The 21,361-nt window shown below is 40.2% G+C and overlaps 1 protein-coding gene across 6 annotated transcripts in view; it reads right to left on the reverse strand.

Annotated features, from left to right (window-relative positions):
* Positions 1–21,361, reverse strand: part of SORBS3 (sorbin and SH3 domain containing 3) — a 74,026-nt gene that overhangs the window by 9,494 nt on the left and 43,171 nt on the right. For all 6 annotated transcript variants that reach the window (XR_016307643.1, XM_089658693.1, XM_089658695.1 and 3 more), the window contains exons 11-12: positions 17,734–17,848; positions 15,936–16,040 (exon numbers count right to left, since the gene is read on the reverse strand). Coding sequence is in view for 5 of the 6 variants with exons in the window: in XM_089658693.1 (XP_089514819.1) it covers positions 15,936–16,040; positions 17,734–17,848 (220 nt within the window). In the remaining variant the exon portion in view is untranslated. The remainder of the gene's footprint in view (positions 1–15,935; positions 16,041–17,733; positions 17,849–21,361) is intronic.

Below are 21,361 nucleotides of genomic sequence, written 5' to 3' on the forward strand. Positions count from 1 at the left end.
GATCTCTGAAGTACTGGGTTTTTATTCATCTACTATATTTTGGCTCCCTTCACTGCACATGTGGGAAAAAAACTAGGGCTGGAAGCAAAATTGGTTTCTTTTTACTAGTTAGAGGTGAAGCCCTTTGACAAGATCATTGTAAAATGAAGTAGAGGCTAGCATGAGAAAGTCTTTGGTGGGTAACTGCTATCTGCTTTTAAATGTAATTATGTTTAGGACATTAGACAGCACTCTTTGGGACTGAGGTGAATGTCTTGTGGCATTCTGTAATATTATATTACATTGTAGAATAGTGCTGGGAAGAAAAGGGAGTGTAGTTACTTAGAAACTCAGGAGGCTGGACTACGCAATTAAAATGTATCACTCTGGATTAAGAATCTAGAAAAACAAGTTGGGTGCCTGAACTTTGTTTCATACGTAGAGGTGTGTTTGACAGCACAGTTTCTCTGCACGCATCTGATCGGCACCTCACCGTTGCCCTATGTACATGGAGATGAGGCCAAACCTATAACCACAGCAAGTCTGATATATGCATTATCTAGGCTGAGCCTTTACACTATAGTAATCTGGCTATCCCTTTCCTGTGCTGCCTAGCCTTGTCTAAGAACAGAGCTGTTCTACTTTTACAATGTGGCCCCAAAGTAGTGCACTGTTTGTGGAACCCACTGTGAATTTGAATATTAGTGTGTATGTGTGTTACTTACAGGTATTTATTACATTTCACAGGGATTCAATTACCCCCTACAATTCCTTTTTAGCCATTTGTTTTCTCCAAAAGGAAGGTGCCATCTTTGTTCAGACATTTTTCAAGTTGAGCATCTATTTTCTGATGCTAGCTCCAGATTGACAGTTTTATACTCACCTAATTCCTGTGCAGTTTTTGGATGTCTGGCAGAGGTCAGCCCTTGCAGCCGGACAGTCACTGCTGACTTGTGGTTTGATCACAGAAGACTGGTGAGGAGAGGAGACTGAGAAAGCTTCCTTCTTCCTTCAGAATCCTGGTGAGATTATTTTAGCCTAGGCAAAGTCACTTGACTGGAACTCACAGACACCTATGGAAGAGCTATTTTTGCATTTACACAGACTGTCAAAGATACTGAAAGGTGCAATTTAAACTATAGAAAATAAATATTCAGCATATCTAAGAACTTTGAAGGAGAGTACTTTAAATGAGTGCATTAAAGGCTGTTTATTGTTTCACATTAGAGTATAGAAAAGTGTATACCCCCCCCCTTTTTATTTTCACTTAGTGATCCTGCCAGTATTACACTTCCTTTCCTAGTTCAGTTTCATTTATTTCTACCCCAACCCCAGCAGAAAGCTGCCATTGCTGCAGGAGCATGCAGGTAAAGACTGCTGTGCTCTGTATCACAGTAAGACAGTTAGAATTTTCCCCTTTAATCCAACCTGACTTCATTTTTATAGCTTAGTTTAGGGGTAAACTACAGTTGGAGTTTATATCTATAATTTTCAGACTACTGAGATAAGAGAGAATAGTGTTTAGTACACCAAGATCTGTGTATGTCAAAATAACCTAAACGTATTCTATAGCCAAAATCATTTTTTTTTTCAATTTGGATTTAGTAGGGTAGACCCATTAGAAGGATTTACCCTTAGTTCCTGTCCTGTAGACTCAAAAGGAAGTAAAAGGATATCACCTAAACTAATGTTCCATCAACTAAAGATTCTGGAGGTAACTCCACATTTTGGATTTACCCTAACATTTATTCTTGGTAACACTGGTGATCTAGACAGTAAAAGAAAGTGAATCTTCCTATTGGGGACCTCCAAGCAGTAAAAAGCAAAACTCCAGCAATGCTTCTCTCACTTCTCAGAGACTGGAAGACATAATTTCAGACTTTTCCTAATGACATCAAACTAATATGTCCATGTGACCTTACTAGGTCATACATACATTGTGCCCCAATTAGAAAGGCTGAGTCGATATGATTACCGTAGCTTTCTGTCCTAATTTTGTTAATTTAGTCACTTCTTGTACACTGTGCGTCACAGTAGAGAATGGGAGTATTTATTTATGAAACGGAAATGTCAAAAATGTAATGGCTCATTGAAAACTACTTTGGCATGGACTATATTGATTCATCGACCAATATTACGCTGAAGACAGTTTAGCACATATTACATATAATTCACTGTGCAAACAGTAGTTATTGCATAGTATTCTTCTTTTTTATTCCCCTTTCAATACAATCAGAGTGTGTGGACTGTATTGTGTCATTGCACTTGGAAAGCCATAGAACTTTAATAAACAAACATTCAGTTATGTAATGTATGTTTGTACTTTTGTATTAGGATTCTGAGTCATAGCTAACCATAACAAACACATGGTGATGATTGTAGTAATTAAACACCAAATTTACCAATCTTTTAGTAACTGCCTATCACACAGTCCAATTAGTATATACCTATGTAAAAGCAGGCTCCATAGGCTTATTCCAGGACACTAGAGTCCCTAGGATGTCTACACGGCTGCATTAAGGGACCATGCTGTTCCTTGCAAAAATGAATGATAATGCCCTTTCCTGCAAACTTGCCTTGACTATATTTATGTAGCGTTACCCTGCAGGGGCCCCTTGATAATGTTTGTCCCCAGTGGTTGCCCTGACCTTACAAGCCTACGGACACCTCTGACATATTGGGTTCAGATATATTTCAACATAATGAAATAAAAATGCAAGAGACACGATTCTTTAGTAACTCCTCTATATTAGGCTTGATCAAAAGAGTGGACCACAGAATGAAGGTTTAGGAGGTACATCCCCAGTTAATGCATAAAAAAACCCCCACTGATAAAATGGAAATAAGCAAATTGCAATGGCTAACTGATTATATGGTCACAAATGGTTCCTTGTAACTGCAACACCAGCAGCAGGAGGGGGAAGAAAAGGCTTGTTGACTTATCACCACCCTCTGGGCCACTAGCATAACAATAGGGAATGGAAAATAACCATGGTTTAGATGCAAAGAGGTCCCTTTAACTAGAAATAGCAACTTGATTCCTGAGATGATTAAAGGTTCTGATGGGAGAGTAGCCGTTGTCCTCTGCTAGCAACGATGGGGTCCATGTACAGTAGTGAGTAATGGTGATTCAATGAGGATAACAGCCTGTGGTAAATGCTCAAATCAAAGATCTCTTGGTACTGACAGCCTGTCAGCAAGGCAAGCAAAGATAACTGGCTGAAGACTGGATAGTGACAGTCCTGATGCAGAGAAGCTGATGCGTTCCTTGTGATTGGCATCACCGCTGTGCTGAGCTGGTATGCAGAGTCCCATAGTAGTAGCCAGCAATCTGAGGATCAGAATCCTGCACCAAGAGAGCAAGCCAGTTCCTTGCTGTAGAATATATCTGCTTTCCCAGCAAACTTATGGTTTTGCAGCTCTCTGGTAGTTGTAGTTCAGTCAGCACTCAGAAATACAGTATGTATGGGACTACAGGTTCCAGGATCCTCTGCTGTCAGAAGAACTGGATCTACTCTGCTAACAGGAAGTGATGTAACAGTCCCAGTACTGGGCACTAGGGTGAAAAGGATTAATCATAGTCTCATCTGCAACTGTCCCTGAATAGCATAATGATATAGCCAGCACATGGCTACATCTAGAAATCCCATGCTAAACATTGACTACATTTTAAAAGCCCACACTCACTTCTATCAAACTATTTCATCAGATGTCACATGAATAATATACTGAAGCCAAAATGTGTTATCGTAAACAAAATGTTGCTTCTTTGTAAGAGGTGTTATCTTTGGATGGTGTACTCCACCTTTAGATCAGTGGTCTCCAAACTTCGGTCCTCAGGACTGGATGCAGCCCTTTGCTTGCCTTTATCCGGCCCATGGAACAGTATTCCTCCCACTAATACAAGGCACTGTTCCTCCAACTGACACCAACAATGGTGCATTATTCCTCCCACTGACATCAACTATGGGGCACTATTTCTCCCACTGATACTAACAATGGGGCACTATTTCTCCCACTGATACGAACAATGGGGCACCATTTCTCCTATTGAAACAAATTATGGGGCATTATCCCTTCCACTGACATCAATGATGGGGAACTATTACACCTCCTGACACTAACAATGGGGCACCATCTATGGCCAACTTAAGACATTGTTTACTCTCACTGACCCTAGGCATTTTCTAATCCAATTGGCCACAGTCCAGCCTAAAGTCTTTTGTTTGAAAAGTTTGGAGAGCCCTACTTTACAGGGAGAAGAGATGGCTATGTGATGCCTGCTCTTCAGAGAAGCTTTTGAGACTCCTCTTCCATTCTTCCCCCTTTCAGCTCTTCTAATGGATTCACCCACAAATGTGCATTGGTGGCCAGTCAATGCAAATGTAGTAGGAAAAGTAAACACCAATTGTTAAAGTGGTTTGTTGCTGAAGTAGGTTTGACGGTGGATTATATATATATATATATATATACACACACACAGTGAAGGAAATTAAAGATGGAAGCTGATTGGTTTTAATGGACAATAAGAATTGTTCTGAATGGCACACTTTTAATGCATAAAGCCTTGTGTGCTTACAACAGTGAAGGAAATAAATATTTGATCCCCTGCTGATTTTGAATGTTTGCCCACTCACAAAGAAATGATCAGTCTAACAATCGAATGGTAGGTGTATTGTAACTCTGAGAGACAGAATAGCAAGAATAAATTCAAAAGAAATGCACGTCTAACAAATTATGCACTGATTTGCATGTTCATGAGGGAAATAAGTATTTGATCCCATATCATTCAGCAGGATTTCTGGCTACCAGGTGTCTTCCATACAGGTAACAAGCTGAGATTAGAACCAGTCTCTTAAAGGGAGTGCTGCTAATCTCATTTTGTTACCTGTTGAAAAGACACCTGTCCACAGGAACAATCAGATTCCAAACTCTCCACCATGGCAAAGACCAAAGAGCTGTCCAAGGATGTCAGGGACAAGACTGTAGACCTGCACAAGGCTGAACTGGGCTACCAAATTATCGGCAAGCAACTTGATGAGAAGGTGACAACAGTTGGTGCAATCATTCGCAAATGGAAGAAACACAAAACACCTGTCAGTCTCCCTAGGTCTGGTGCACCATGCAAGATCTCACCTCGTGGAGTGTCAATGATCATGAGAATAGTGAGGAATCATCCCAGAACTACACGTGAGGATCTTGTCAATGATCTCCAGGCAGCTGGGACCACAGTCACCAAGAAAACAATTGGTAACACACTACGGCGACAAGGATTGAAATCCTGCAGTGCCCACAAGGTCCCTCTGCTCAAGAAAGCACATGTCCAGGCCCATCTGAAGTTTGCCACTGAACATCTGAATGATGCAGAGGAGGACTGGTTGAAAGTGTTATGGTCAGATGAGACCAAAATCGAGCTCTTTGGCATCAACTCAACTCGCCGTGTTTGGAGGAGGAGGAATGCTGCCTATGACCCCAAGAACACCATCTCAACTGTCAAACATGGTGATGGAAACATTCTGCTTTGGGGGTGTTTTTCTGCTAAGGGGACAGGACAACTGCACCGAATCAAAGGGACAATGAACAGGGCAATGTACCATCAAATCTTGGGGGAGATCCTTCTTCCCTCAGCCAGGGTATTGAAAATGGGGTCGTGGATGGGTGTTCCAGCATGACAGTGACCCAAAACACATGGCCAAGGCAACAAAGGAGTGGCTCAAGAAGGAGAACATTATGGTCCTGGAGTGGACTAGCCAGTCTCCAGACCTTAATCCGATTGAAAATCTGTGGAGGGAGCTGAAAGTTCAAGTTGCCAAATGACAGCCACCAAACCTTAATGACTTGGAGAGGATCTGCCAAGAGGAGTGGGCCAAAATCCCTCCGGAGATGTGTGCAAACCTGGTGGCCAACTACAAGAAACATCTGACCTCTGTGATTGCCAACAAGGGATTTGCCACCAAGTACTAAGTCATGTTTTGTGGAGGGGATCAAATACTTATTTCCCTCATGAACATGCAAATCAGTGCACAATTTGTTAGACATGCATCTATTTAGAATTTTTTTGTTGCTATTCTGTCTCTCAGTGTTACAATACAGCTACCATTCGATTTTTAGACTGATCATTTACAGTCAGGTCCATAAATATTGGGACATCGACACAATTCTAACATTTTTGGCTCTATACACCACCACAATGGCTTTGAAATGAAACAAACAAGTTGTGCTTTAGCTGCAGACTGTCAGCTTTAATTTGAGGGTATTTACATCCAAATCAGGTGAACGGTGTAGGAATCACAACAGTTTGCATATGTGCCTTTCACTTATTAAGGAACCAAAAGTAATGGGACAGAATAATAATCATAAATCAAACTTTCACTTTTTAATACTTGGTTGCAAATCCTTTGCAGTCAATTACAACCTGAAGTCTGGAACGCATAGACATCCCCAGACGCTGGGTTTCATCCCTGGTGATGCTCTGCCAGGCCTCTACTGCAACTGTCTTCAGTTCCTGCTTGTTCTTGGGGCATTTTCCCTTCAGTTTTGTCTTCAGCAAGTGAAATGCATGCTCAATCAGATTCAGGTCAGGTGATTGACTTGGCCATTGCATAACATTCCACTTTTTTCCCTTAAAAAACTCTTTGGTTGCTTTTGCAGTCTGCTTTGGGTCATTGTCCATCTGCACTGTGAAGCGGCGTCCAATGAGTTCTGAAGCATTTGGCTGAATATGAGCAGATAATATTGCCCGAAACACTTCAGAATTCATCCTGCTGCTTTTGTCAGCAGTCACATCATCAATAAATACAAGAGAACCAGTTCCATTGGCAGCCATACATGCCCATGCCATGACACTACCACCACCATGCTTCACTGATGAGGTGGTATGCTTAGGATCATGAGCAGTTCCTTTCCTTCTCCATACTCTCTCTTCCCATCACTCTGGTACAAGTTGATCTTGGTCTCATCTGTCCATAGGCTGTTGTTCCAGAACTTTGAAGGCTTTTTTAGATGTCGTTTGGCAAACTTTAATCTGGCCTTCCTGTTTTTGAGGCACACCAATGGTTTACATCTTGTGGTGAACCTTCTGTATTCACTCTGGTGAAGTCTTCTCTTGATTATTGACTTTGACACACATACACCTACCTCCTGGAGAGTGTTCTTGATCTGGCCAACTGTTGTGAAGGGTGTTTTCTTCACCAGGGAAAGAATTCTTCGGTCATCCACCACAGTTGTTTTCCGTGGTCTTCCGGGTCTTTTGGTGTTGCTGAGCTCACCGGTGCGTTCCTTCTTTTTAAGAATGTTCCAAACAGTTGTTTTGTCCACGCCTAATGTTTTTGCTATCTCTCTGATGGGTTTGTTTTGTTTTTTCAGCCTAATGATGGCTTGCTTCACTGATAGTGACAGCTCTTTGGATCTCATCTTGAGAGTTGACAGCAACAGATTCCAAATGCAAATAGCACACTTGAAATGAACTATGGACCTTTTATCTGCTCATTGTAATTGGGATAATGAGGAAATAACACACACCTGGCCATGGAACGGCTGAGAAGCCAATTGTCCCATTACTTTTGGTCCCTTAATAAGTGGGAGGCACATATGCAAACTGTTGTAATTCCTACACCGTTCACCTGATTTGGATGTAAATACCCTCAAATTAAAGCTGACAGTCTGCAGTTAAAGCACATCTTGTTCGTTTCATTTCAAATCCATTGTGGTGGTGTATAGAGCCAAAAATGTTAGAATTGTGTCGATGTCCCAATATTTATGGACCTGACTGTATATACACACCATATTGCCAAAAGTATTGGGGCACTCCTCCAAATCATTGGATGCAGGTGTTCCAATCACCTCCCTGGCCACATATGTAAACAATCAAGCACTTAAGCATGCAGACTGCTTTTACAAAAATTTGTGAAAAAATGGGTCGCTCTCAGGAGCTCAGTGAATTCAAGCGTGGTAGCATGATAGGTTGCTACTTGTGCAAGAAGTCCATGCATGACATTTTCATGCTACTAAATATTCTGTGATCAACTGATAGTGGCATTATAATAAAGTGGGAGCAACTGGGAACAAAAGCAACTCGGCCACCAAGTGGTAGGCCATGTAAAATGACAGAGCGGAGTCAGTGCATGCTGAAGCACACAGTGTGCAGAAGTCACCAACTGTCTGCAGAGTCAATAGCTAAAGATCTACAAACTTTATGTGACTTTCAGATTAGCACAAAAACAGTGCGTAGAGAGCTTCATGGAATGGGTTTGCATGGCCGAGCAGCTGCATCCAAGCCTTACATCACCAAGGCAATCAGATGCAGTGGTGTAAAGCATGCCACCACTGGACTCTAGAGCAGTGGAGACATGTTCTCTGGAGTGAAGAATCACGCTTCTCTGTCTGGAAATCCGAGGGACATGTCTGGGTTTGGCGGCTGCCAGGAGCATGGTACTTGCCTTACTGCATTGTGCCAAGTGTAAAGTTTGGTGGAGGGGGAATTATGATGTGGGGTTGTATTTCAGGGGTTGGGCTTGGCCCCTTTGTTCCAGTGAAGGGAACCCTTAAGGCATCAGCATACCAAGACAATTTGGACAATTTCATGCTTTCAGCTTTGTGGGAACAGTTCGGGGATGGTCCCTTCCTTTTCCAACATGACTACACACCAGTGCACAAAGCAAGGTCCATAAAGACATGGATGAGCGAATTTGGGGTGGAGGAACTTGACTGGCTTGCTCCTAAACCTTGTGGACATCCTTCCCAGAAGAGTTGAAGCTGTTATACTGTAGCTGCAAAGGGTGGGCCAACTCAAAACTGAACTCTACAAACTAAGACTAGGATGCCATTAAAGATCATGTGTGTGTAAAGGCAGGCATCCCAATACTTTTGGCAATATAGTATGTGTGTGTGTGTATATGTATTTATATATGTATTTATGTGTGTGTATGTATATATATATATAAAATAAATTTTTAATAACCACATATTCTTGGCGCAGACATATTGCAGCATATGTTCAAGGTGGCTGCCAAAACAATCCCACTCTTTATCACTTGTACTTTCCCAGCAAAATGCCAATACTTACAGTCAGGTCCATAAATATTGGGACATCAACAAAATTCTAACATTTTTGGCTCTATACACCACCACAATGGATTTGAAATGAAACGAACAAGATGTGCTTTAACTGCAGACTGTCGGCTTTAATTTGAGGGTATTTCCATCCAAATCAGGTGAACGGTGTAGGAATTACAACAGTTTGCATATGTGCCTCCCACTTGTTAGGGGGCCAAAAGTAATGGGACAATTGGCTTCTCAGCTGTTCCATGGCCAGGTGTGTGTTATTCCCTCATTATCCCAATTACAATGAGCAGATAAAAGGTCCAGAGTTCATTTCTAGTGTGCTATTTGCATTTGGAATGTGTTGCTGTCAACTCTCAAGATGAGATCCAAAGAGCTGTCACTATCAGTGCAGCAAGCCATCATTAGGCTGAATAAACAAAACAAACCCATCAGAGAGATAGCAAAAACATTAGGCGTGGCCAAAACAACTGTTTGGAACATTCTTAAAAAGAAGGAGCGCACCGGTGAGCTCAGAAACACCAAAAGAATCGGAGACCACGGAAAACAACTGTGGTGGATGACTGAAGAATTCTTTCCCTGGTGAAGAAAACACCCTTCAAAACAGTTGGCCAGATCAAGAACACTCTCCAGGAGGTAGGTGTATGTGTGTCAAAGTCAACAATCAAGAGAAGACTTAACCAGAGTGAATACAGAGGGTTCACCACAAGATATAAACCATTGGTGAGCCTCAAAAACAGGAAGGCCAGATTAGAGTTTGCCAAACGACATCTAAAAAGCCTTCACAGTTCTGGAACAACATCCTATAGACAGATGAGACCAAGATCAACTTGTACCAGAGTGATGGGAAGAGAAGAGTATGGAGAAGGAAAGGAACTGCTCATGATCCTAAGCATACCACCTCATCAGTGAAGCATGGTGGTGGTAGTGTCATGGCGAGGGCATGTATGGCTGCCAATGGAGCTGGTTCTCTTGTATTTATTGATGATGTGACTGCTGACAAAAGCAGCAGGATGAATTCTGATGTGTTTCGGGCAATATTATCTGCTCATATTCAGCCAAATGCTTCAGAACTCATTGGACGCTGTTTCACAGTGCAGATGGACAATGACCCAAAGCATACTGCAAAAGCAACCAAAGAGTTTTTTAAGGGAAAGAAGTGGAATGTTATGCAATGGCCAAGTCAGTCACCTGACCTGAATCCGATTGAGCATGCATTTCACTTGCTGAAGACAAAACTTAAGGGAAAATGCCCCAAGAACAAGACGGAACTGAAGACAGTTGCAGTAGAGGCCTGGCAGAGCATCACCAGGGATGAAGCCCAGCGTCTGGTGATGTCTATGCGTTCCAGACTTCAGGCTGTAATTGACTGCAATGGATTTGCAACCAAGTATTAAAAAGTGAAAGTTTGATTTATGATTATTATTTTGTCCCATTACTTTTGGTTCCTTAACAAGTGGGAGGCACATATGCAGACTGTTGTAATTCCTACACCGTTCACCTGATTTGGAGGTAAATACCCTGAAATTAAAGCTGACAGTCTGCAGTTAAAGCACATCTTGTTCATTTTATTTCAAATCCATTGTGGTGGTGTATAGAGCCAAAAATGTTAGAATTGTGTCGATGTCCCAATATTTATGGACCTGACTGTATGTAATGTATGTAATGTACATATGCACATATATAGTGGCAATATGGGTGGGGTAATCTGACTCAATTGGTGTAGACTTCCACAACTAGGTAGGATCAGCAGACCATTCAACAGAATTAAATTGTCTGTACTTGGATACAAACAAAATTACAAATTGTAGATAAGCTGTTTGGATCTAGGCATTAACTGTAGTCTAGTTGGTAATGGCATCCACTCCAAGGCCATTACTGTTTTTGGACAACTCAATCAGAGAGTCCGTTGAGTTATACAATGCACACAGCAACCAGATGAAAGCAAATAATGTCAATTTTATGAACTCCCTTCTTGTGAACCTGACTGCACAGTGCCTCAAAGCAGAATTATAATACATTATCAATACATTATCAAACACAGTAAGTCCAAAGTTCACCCCCTTATGTAAATGGGATTCACATCAGATAATGGAGTATCAGCACAGAAGTGCTAAGTCCATACTCAGCATTCATATCCTGGCACTGAAACTGAAGCAAGCCATCAGATAAGAGATTGTTAGCGACCCTGCACCTCTGACCGCAAAACACCATCAAATCACTGAATATGTAGAGGAGATTGCGCTACCTATATTACAGAGCGTGAACAAACAAATCCACCTTATAGAGCAGCACGTCAATTGACTTATAAATATAAGCCAAAAAACAATATCAAGCTTCTGTGATACGTCCCTTCCGGTCAGTGGAAAGCAGGTGGAGCTCAAACCAGTGTTCTTTGGTTTCCATTCAGATCTGTATTTGCTTTAACATTATGAGCTTATGTAAGTGCAATTTTAAAGTAGTTTTTTAATAAAAAGGATTTACTACACTATGAGAGGTTCTTCTATCTCTTTCCCTCTGTGAGGGAGCCCCATGCAGAGTCTCTTAAAGGCACAGGATTAATGCTAGGATGTGAGTTTTCTTATTCCTCAAGTGTTTGGTGTACCCACTGGAGAAAAGGCACCCAACTTGGATATCACAGGCACATTTGACCTTCTTTGAGAAAAGAGGTCATATACCTTTTGGTGAGTGTGGTGTGTTCTCGTTTGGGAAGAGTGGAAGAGCAGTTGTTGCTTGGGTGTTTTCTGTCAGTTCTGCACAATTTGATCATGGACTTTGGACACAGAGCACTATAGGTTTCACATACGTTTGTTGCAATATAAGTTATGTTTTTATGTTTACTTAAAGTTATGAACATAGTTTGTGGTGGAACTGAGCAATATTTTCCAATTTATGCTTATTAATTTATATATATATATATATATATATATATATATATTGTACACCCCTTGAGGGTTAGGGACTGATGTGAATGTATAATATATGTAAAGTGCTGTGTAAATTGACAGCACTATATAAGTACCTGAAATAAATAAATAAATATATATATATATATATATATAGTTTAAATTAATTTTGCACATTGTTTATGTGGAATGAGATACTTATCTGTTCCACATTATTTTATAATTTGTGATGCATATTTATTCATCTTCTTTGCATTTAATTCATTTGGGAATAGGGCACGTTAATTTTTGAAGAGCGCAGTTCTTATGGTTTGACCATCAAATAACTGCTATATTGACTATACAACCAAACAGGCACAATGTTATTTTTCTAACTTGTATAGTGCATATAACAGTAGGAAGCAGGCTGGCTGTAATGGAACAACACAGACAGTCCTTATTTCAGACACGTTGACCACTGTGGTCATTATACAATAAAAAATACAAACGGACGTAAAATGCTGCTCTTGGGTTGTGCATGTGGAATGCAAAGTGTGTGTAGAATTTTATTATAAATCAACATTATTTTCTATCTTGAATGTGATATATTAACAAACAAAAACTTCATTATCATGGTCCTTAGTTTACTGCCTGTGACTGATTTTTGTTTTTTTTTAATCAAACATTTATTTACTTTAGCGGTTTCCTACACCAGACTTTTCACTCCCCCAGTGATAAGCACTTTCAGCACCTCTCCTCTTTGTCCATTCTTCTACCTACATTTCTGGAATGTTCCATCAAGGCTGAGCCGGTGTGTCATGTTTTGGCTGTCATCCTCTTAGTGATAAACCCATGGTATTTTTTCATGTTTATGTATCTATGGCAACAGCATTTGCTTCAATTTTATGCTCTCTTCAGATAATATTTATTCTTCAGTTACTAAATATCATTACATAGTACATTGCCATTTTTTGTAGCTAGACTCTTAGAACACAGAGCAGCTTTAAGCCTTAAAGTCAAACTGACCCAATCTAAATCCCTTCTAAGGTGCTGAACTGCAGTGTCCTGCAGTGTTCTAATTGATTTTCTGCAGAGGTCCATGCATCCTGGCCCAAGGTTATGAAAAAGTCAAACTGACCCAATCTAAATCCCTTCTAAGGTGCTGCACTGCAGTGTCCTGCAGTGTTCTTCAAATTGTTTCTCTGCAGAGATCCATGCACCCTGGCCAAAAGTTTTACATTGGAATTCAATTGCTAAAATTCAAATTAAAGTGAATATAAAGTCATTTTTTTAGATAGAGTAGGAAAATAATGAAACCACTGTTATGTCTGTGTCCCATTGGGAAGGTTTCCCTTCACTTCCTGTCCCACAGATGCAACAGAAAGTAAGAGCATAGCTCTGTAAAATTAGGTAAGACTGGTCATACACTAGAAGGATTTTTTGTGAACGTTTTTGATTTAGGTACTTCTATTCAATTTCCTAATCATTAGTGGGTAATGAAGCAGGATGGATAATTTTTCCCAAACAAATTTCTAACCGTGTAGGAAGTTTTTGCTTGGGAGGTTAAATTCATTGTAAAATCGAATGTTAAAAGCGAATTAAATTTTCAAATGGCTTTTGTCCAGTTACCGTACAAAAATGTTTTTGTATGAATATTCGTAGAAAAGTTCATTCAAAAATATACTTGTGTATGAAAAGTTTCACCCAAACAAGTGCCCCATGGGAAGATTTCCCATCTATTCCTGTTCAATTGACATTTTAGAATTCGTAATTTTAACCTCATTTTAGGTCCCGTGTCAGTGGACACCAGATAAAATACATAGGGTGAACTTTTATTAGGTGGGGAAGCAGAAGTCACAGCCCAATTTACAGCCTGCGCCTAGGATCGAAGAGACTACACAGGGGTCAATCTGAAGACTACTACAGGATCCAAGAGACTCAACAAGGATCAATCAGAAGACTACTATAGGATCCAAGAGCCTCAACAAGGATCAATCAGAAGAGTACTATAGGATCCAAGAGCCTCAACAAGGATCAATCAGAAGACTACAATAGGATCCAAGAGACTCAACAAGGATCAATCAGAAGACTACTATAGGATCCAAGAGCCTCAACAAGGATCAATCAGAAGACTACTATAGGATCCAAGAGACTCTACAGGGATCAATCCGAAGACGACTACGGATACTAGGCAGTGTCACACGATGCCTGCCCTTTAGCATTGCTTCATCAACCAACTGAAAATCTCTCATTCCTCTGCCCACGTTAGGCTACTGACAAACTATTAACTATGGATAACTGCAAAGTGCTGTTTCTTTTCTTGTCACAGAAATAGCTGATCTGACCGCACTCATGAGTAATCATGGTTTCGTGAGTTAAACTAAAATTTAAGAGAAGGCAATATCGCAGCAGTGTCATCATTGTGGTGTGAGACAATTTGTCAGAGTAGCTATTCCAATAGTTACCATAAAAACATTTCATACGTTTATGGACATGAATTAAAGTTTACTGGTCAGTCTACATTCCTATTCATAGCCACAGTCCTTGGCAGAACCAAAAATACAATATTGGAAGTAATTTCAGATATGGAACTAACCGTTCCATATCTGCCACCCCTCTCTGCTAATCCCTCCACTGGCTTTCCATTGCCCAACAGATAAAATTCAAAACATTAACAATAACATATAAAGCCATTTATAATTCTGCCCCAAATTACATCACCAATCTTGTCTCCAAATATCACCCAAACCGTACTCTCCGCTCCTCGCACAACCTCCTGCTCTCTAGCTCCCTTGTCTCCTCCTCCCATGCTCGTCTCCAGGACTTCTCCAGAGCTTCCCTCATCCTCTGGAACTCTCTACCCCAATTTATCAGACTATCGCCTACTCTGCTCACTTTTAGGTGATCTCTGAAAACCTATCTCTTCAGGGAAGCCTATCCTGCCCTCAGCTAATAATGAAATCTTCTATTACTCCTACCAGTCCATCCCCCACAGTTATTACCTTTTGTAAAACCAGCCCCTCACTCTTAGATTGTAAGTTCCAAGGAGCAGGGCCCTCCTAACCATCTTGTATTGAACTGTATTGTTGCTGTATTGTCTCCCTTTATATTGTAAAGCGCTGAGCAAACTGTTGGTGCTATATAAATCTTGTATAATAATTTCACAGAGAGAAAACGTTGGGTATTGGATTTGCTGGGTGCTCCTTATTCTGCACCTTCAGAAAGGAGCCAGTTGCGGTGTAATGTACATTTATATATCTGTCCTATGCATGGCTCTTGTCGGACATATTCTAAGTATATCAATCAGGAGACTTCCTGTATACAGATTCCAGATATTTTGGAATGTTATCGCCCAGTTGGCTTTGAAATCAAAGCGGATCCTTAATGACAATAAAAACTTGCTAGGAGATATGGGGTGGTTTTTTTTTTCGTTTTTATTTGTTTGTTTTTTTTTGTTTAGCAGAAGAGACTTTGAAGGTCTGTCTGTGTCCATTGCCAGATCAGGAGTGAAGAAGTGGCCCCCCACAATGACACATGTAGGGCCAGCAGCACCCTCCTTCCAGCTCCCTGCTCCAATGAGTAGCCCTATGTATCCTTCTATTATGCTACCACTTTTCCCTATGTGTTTCCACTTATATTTTTCATATGTCCTGGCTTCTTTACCCTTTAAATCTATTTTGGCACAATGCACTTTAACGTTGGTTCTCTGTTAAGTACTAAATTTGCATGCATATCAATAAAATACATAAAGAATTCTGTGCTATTATATGACAGCTGCGGAAGTTGATTCACTTGGAGGTGTATTCACCAAAATTACAATCAAATAAATAATTCTAAATATGGAAGAAAAGTCAGCACACAGATCACTGTTGGCAGATTGACTGTGAAGATTTTACTGGTGTTTGAAAAGAGACATTTGAGAAATGTCGTTGCTAGGGATTTTATTTGTTTGCAGAGAGAGAGACTGAGAAATATATTAACCCAGGTGTAATAACATTGATGTTCCCTTACTTTACGTAGTGGTAACTCTACGTCAGAGTCGGCCTTGAAGTCATATAGAGCAATCGCTGAGAGCTGGGGAGTGTCCGCTCCATCACGCTGATCAGGGGAGATAACCTGCAGTGACAAGCATATAATGGCTCATGCCTTAATGCTATAAGGATCACACTTAGATGATTGTTTAGTTATAGGATATAAAGACAATAAGCTATAGAAAACTGGGATAAGTTAATAATAATAATAATAAATTGCATGTAGCAAGCTAATATATTACAATATCTTAAGGTGTGTCAAGGAATCTGCAACACCTCTAAACATGACCTGATTAGGACTGCTGGAACAGAATGGGCTGGCCTAAGCCCACTTGAGTGATGATATTTCATTTTAGGGACTTAGGGGTTTGGCATTAGTGGTTAGGTGTTAAGGTTTGAATGACACAATTTTAATACAGTTCTAGAATACTTTATTCTATAAATACAGAATATAACGACAGAATTTATAATAAATTCTATTAACTTGCAAAATGGGCCCAAAACAATGTACTAGTCAAGGTGACTAGACCAATAGAGATTATATCAATACGATTATATCACAAAATCTATAATTCAGCCTTTCTCAACTTTTTTTTTTCTACCACAACAAAACCCTTGAAAAAATGTTCAGGTCTCAGAAAACCCCTGTTAAAAATGAATATATCTGCAGATCATTGTTCATCATCCAACCACATTGGTGGTCAATAGGAGAAGGGCACCCTTGCAATGGTGGTCTGCAGAAAGAATGCTCATTACAGTGGTCAGTCTATTACAGTTGGACAGTGGAAGGAATGCCCTTTTACAGATAGCTAACATGATAATTGATGTCAGTGTTGTGTGAGATTTGAAAGGAAAAGGTCCACTGGTCCAATGCCGATGGTTTTCCTGAGTGACATTGGTGCCAGAACATTGCAGACACCATCAGGCAGGAGATCAATCCACTACTGCTCAAGGAAGCCTTAGAAACATATGAAGGTGCCCTAGGGTTCTACAGAACCCTGGTTGAGTCTCTAACATAGATTATGACAAGATTGTAATACAAATCTATTAAATTCCATATAGACACAAAACATTACACTGCTCAACGTATTACAATACAATTATTATACAATTACAGATTACTGAATTCTATAAACTAAGGATACAACAATTCAAATACATTATATATGGACACATAACACTATACTGCCCAACGTGACCTAACCAGTGAATATTATAGCAAAACAATTATAATACCTCTTATATGGACACAAAACACTCTACACCCCAATGCAACCTGACCACCAGACATTATAACAATACAATTATATTACAATTCTAGAATACTATATTCTATAAAGAAAAAGATGACAAGATCACAATACAATTCTCTTACACTCAATATGATCACAAAACACTGCAATAGCCACCAAGACCTGACCCCTAGACATTATAACAATACAAATATATTACACTCAATATATACAGAATATGATATAATCATAATAAAATCCTATTCTACACAAATACAAAACATTACATAGTTCATTTGCTGTATCTGTTTATTCACACAGTAGGTTAGACAATAAAAGGTGCACATACTTACTGGGCTTCTTGTATCAAAAATCAAAATGTCTGTGTTGTCACTTCAGTATACTCCATATATTACAAAGACAGCTGCAATTTGACTAGTTGCTAAGGGCAATACAGCCACTTTCATTTTAAGGCCTTTTGATTCATGAGGCCCACAATAAACAAAAAAAAAATCAGTAATGCCTTTGGCAAGTGTGGTAACAGACCTTGACATAGCTCTCGGGTAACAGGCCTTGACGCCCTTTTTGTTCTACCAGAAGCCAGTTTTTGTCTACTTGCTTCAGAATGTGGACTGTAGTTCCACGCTGCAATGAGATTTCTCTGTAAAAAGAAATACAATAAAAGAAGACTTATATAAGTTATTAGGATAGAGTCTGTGCTTCTCATAGCATATATGCAACTAGTCTAGGACAAATTCATGGGTTCAATTGTACAGTATTCCAAAGATCAGAGGTTTGCCATAAACATGAAAAGACCATCAGATATGCTGCAGGACCATACCATCTATGTATGTATTTAGGACCAGCACACACATAAATGCTGAGGACATCCTAGTGATATCCTAGTGCTCATCGTTATTGTATGAAGTAAAGAGAGAGGCAGGCAGACACACCATAGCGATCATACTGTGTTTTCTGACTTGTCCAATTACTATAATCTCTGTGATATCGCAGCCCAGAAAAACAGCCATCGGGGACACTGGCCATACACTGAGCGAATTTTGTCTGGTTCCTATCAAATCATCCAACATTTGGTCAGTGGGTGGCCCTGTGAACACTGCTCCGCCCAACAGCCTTTGATTGAGAAACTGAAGGAGCCAGGTAGAAAACTGTTGGTGAAAGAGAACCTGCATCTAATTAGATACAGTCACTGTTTGGGAATTTTTTATTTATTTATTTTATTTTTTAATTTCAGGTACTTATATAGCGCCGTCAATTTACGCAGCGCTTTTACATATATATATTGTACAGTCACATCAGTCCCTGACCCTCAAGGGGCATACAATCTAAGGTCCCTAACCTACATTCATATACTAGGGCCAATTTAGACCGAATCCAATCAACCTACCAGCATGTCTTTGGAGTGTGGCAGGAAACCGGAGTACCCAGAGGAAACCCACGCAGGCACAGGGAGAACATGCAAACTCCTGGTATTTTGACAGCTAGCAGCACGGTGGTCACAACACAATATCAAAAGATTTGTCTATCCATGCTGTTTCAGCATGGATGAAAAAAAATCTATACTTGTATGGCCAGCTTAAGGGGGAAGTTGTACATACATAAGACAGGAGATGGGAAGAATGGGGCCATAGTAAAACTGAGTGCAGTACCAGCAGCAGAAAAGAAGAGAGGGGACCACACTGGAGAGATAAATATTTAAAAGAGAGCTAAGGAAGGGCAATTAATGACAGAGGAGGAAAGTAAAATGGGAAGTAGTTAAGGCTTCCAGAGGGTGTAAAGCTTTCATTAACTGGCAGGAACTTCCCTTCTCTCTATATAAGATTTTTTCTGTCTGTAGCATCATCTGAATTTCAGGAAACCCATGTCCAACATCAATGTGTAAGTGTGGGAAAATAGTCGAATGGATATATATATGTGAGCTATCTTACCTACCACACACATACTAAACCTGTTCAACCAGTCTTCTAATCAAGACATTCCTGCTAGACACTTTTATCTACTGCAGGCAAAATAATACAGCTTGGTTATAGAATGTGATTGGATAGTACAGAATCAGCAGCTCACTGATGAGGTCTAATGTGCTCTCTCTCCTCCAATCAGCAAACCCTATTTGTAGATTCATAGCACTGTTCAGTGATTGGCATATAGTGCTGATCCTTCCTCTCCCAGGCTGAATGTGGATGTACTGAGGATTACAGAAGACTGTACTATTTAAGAGCAGATATATATGTATTTTTTATTTAGGAATTCAAAACTATATTAAATATTGAAGCTTTCCAATCCTTAGATGAGGTGGCTGCATTTGTTTTAATTTTTTCACATTTATTTTCACCTGGTGATCTGACCAGTAACACACTTCCTGTCTTAGGGTGTCTCAATTCTGGATGAAGGAGCCATGAAGCCAGCTTTGGACAGCAGCATTGTCTGTCTGGGGAGAGAGTATTGTTAAATGGACTAGCAGACTGGAGTAACAAATTGAAACTTAACTCCATTTAACACTTTTTATCCCCTTCCTGCCACCGCCTCCCGGCCCTTTAAGAGCATCTAAATGCTGGAAGGCATAGGCAGGCATTATGATCATGTGACCACTGTGATTGGCTGTCAATCACAAGTATGCATTGGGTGCTTTCCGGTATACCTTTATTACAGTGCTGGGAGTGCGCTCTCAGCACAGTAAAGTGTTTACATGTTTACATAGGGCCACCTATATGCCGCCACTCAAGCTCAAAGCCCACCCGCTGAGACGCCGCGAAGATGTGTATGGCCTGTGGGAAGAGGTTAAATGGTTACAGCACCATTTTTTTTCCTTTTGGGATAAAGATTTTAAGTAAATGAATAAAAGCTGATAATTGTATGCACCCCTGCCAGTGGTGTAAGGAATGCCTTAACCCTCTACGTTTGCTGGACAGCTTGTTTGTTAAAGGAAGTAGAAAAACAATACACTTACTGGCAAGATTACCAGGTGAAAAAAAAAAAAAAGAAAACTAATGCAGCCATCAGAGTATGGAAAGCTTTAGTATATAAAAGTTTTTTGGTTTTGTGTTTAATACCACGTTAAGCTTTCAGCAGATAAACATTGTGTTTGCTATATTTTTTCCTTCAAAGAGGTACACATCTAATAGACCTCCTCAGGGGCTTGTTTTAAACTGCCGCAATGGTAATTCTAACAATCAAAGAAAGAATTTACAAAACAGCTGCAAGCTCATAGTAATTTGGTCTCATTAGTGCAAATCAGGGTTATTTTTAAACTCACCCAGCTATATTGTAATTTTCAAACACCTTATTAGATTAAAGGACACATTCTTCTTTAATTAAAGAAAAAGACAATGCCCTGTAATAGCATGTACGCTGCTAACAGTGAAAGGAAGCCCATATGAAAAAACTGGAAGTTTCCATTGCTGACCTATCACTCGGAAAAGGCCATTTACCCGAGGTTGCATTCATATCTGAGCATAGTGCAAAAGTGTGCTACCGCTCACGTTCTTTTGGGGGTTTTTTTGTGTGTTTTTCACATGTTGCCACTCGTCGCTCCTAGGGTAGCCCATTCACTTGAATTGGCAGCCCTATGCACAATAAACGCCCCAAAAGTAGTTCCAGAACCTTTTTGGCCTTGGACCGTCAAGCGGTTTTTCAATGCACGTTTTGGCTCATTTTTAGTCCATTTTGTTATGTGACAAATGCATGTCTGCTACTTTTGCTTGGGGTGCCATTAACAAAATGTGTGGCAAAATGCACATTTTTGTTTGTTTTGTCGGACATTTAGGAAATGAGCAGGTGTGAATGCAGATATTTAGGTCAGCTACCTAGAGGATGCAAATAAGGACTTCTGACTTACTGCGCACCTGTTCTGGGTCGGTGACACAAAGTACTAAACCTAGGGGGTGAGTGGAACAGCCAGGGAACAAGCTCAGTAGACGGTCAGCAATGGCAGACCATATATTTTTCTTTTGGCAAATTTTACCCCTTAGTGTCTGCCATCTGTAGATTAACATCTTTTAAACAATATGCCCTGTGCAGAGGGAACAATCTTCTATTCTGATCTATTCTGGAGTGATCAGTGCTGCTCGTGCAAACTGCTTTATGACCAGGCTATTACTGACAGCTACCTGGGCAGAGTAGAGATCGAGAACCACATAGACTGGCATAGTGAGCC

The sequence above is a fragment of the Staurois parvus genome, unplaced genomic scaffold (genome assembly GCF_062004578.1).
Source record: "Staurois parvus isolate SC_StPar_1 unplaced genomic scaffold, SC_StPar_1.0 ptg001090l, whole genome shotgun sequence".
Classification (NCBI taxonomy): Eukaryota; Metazoa; Chordata; class Amphibia; order Anura; family Ranidae; genus Staurois; species Staurois parvus.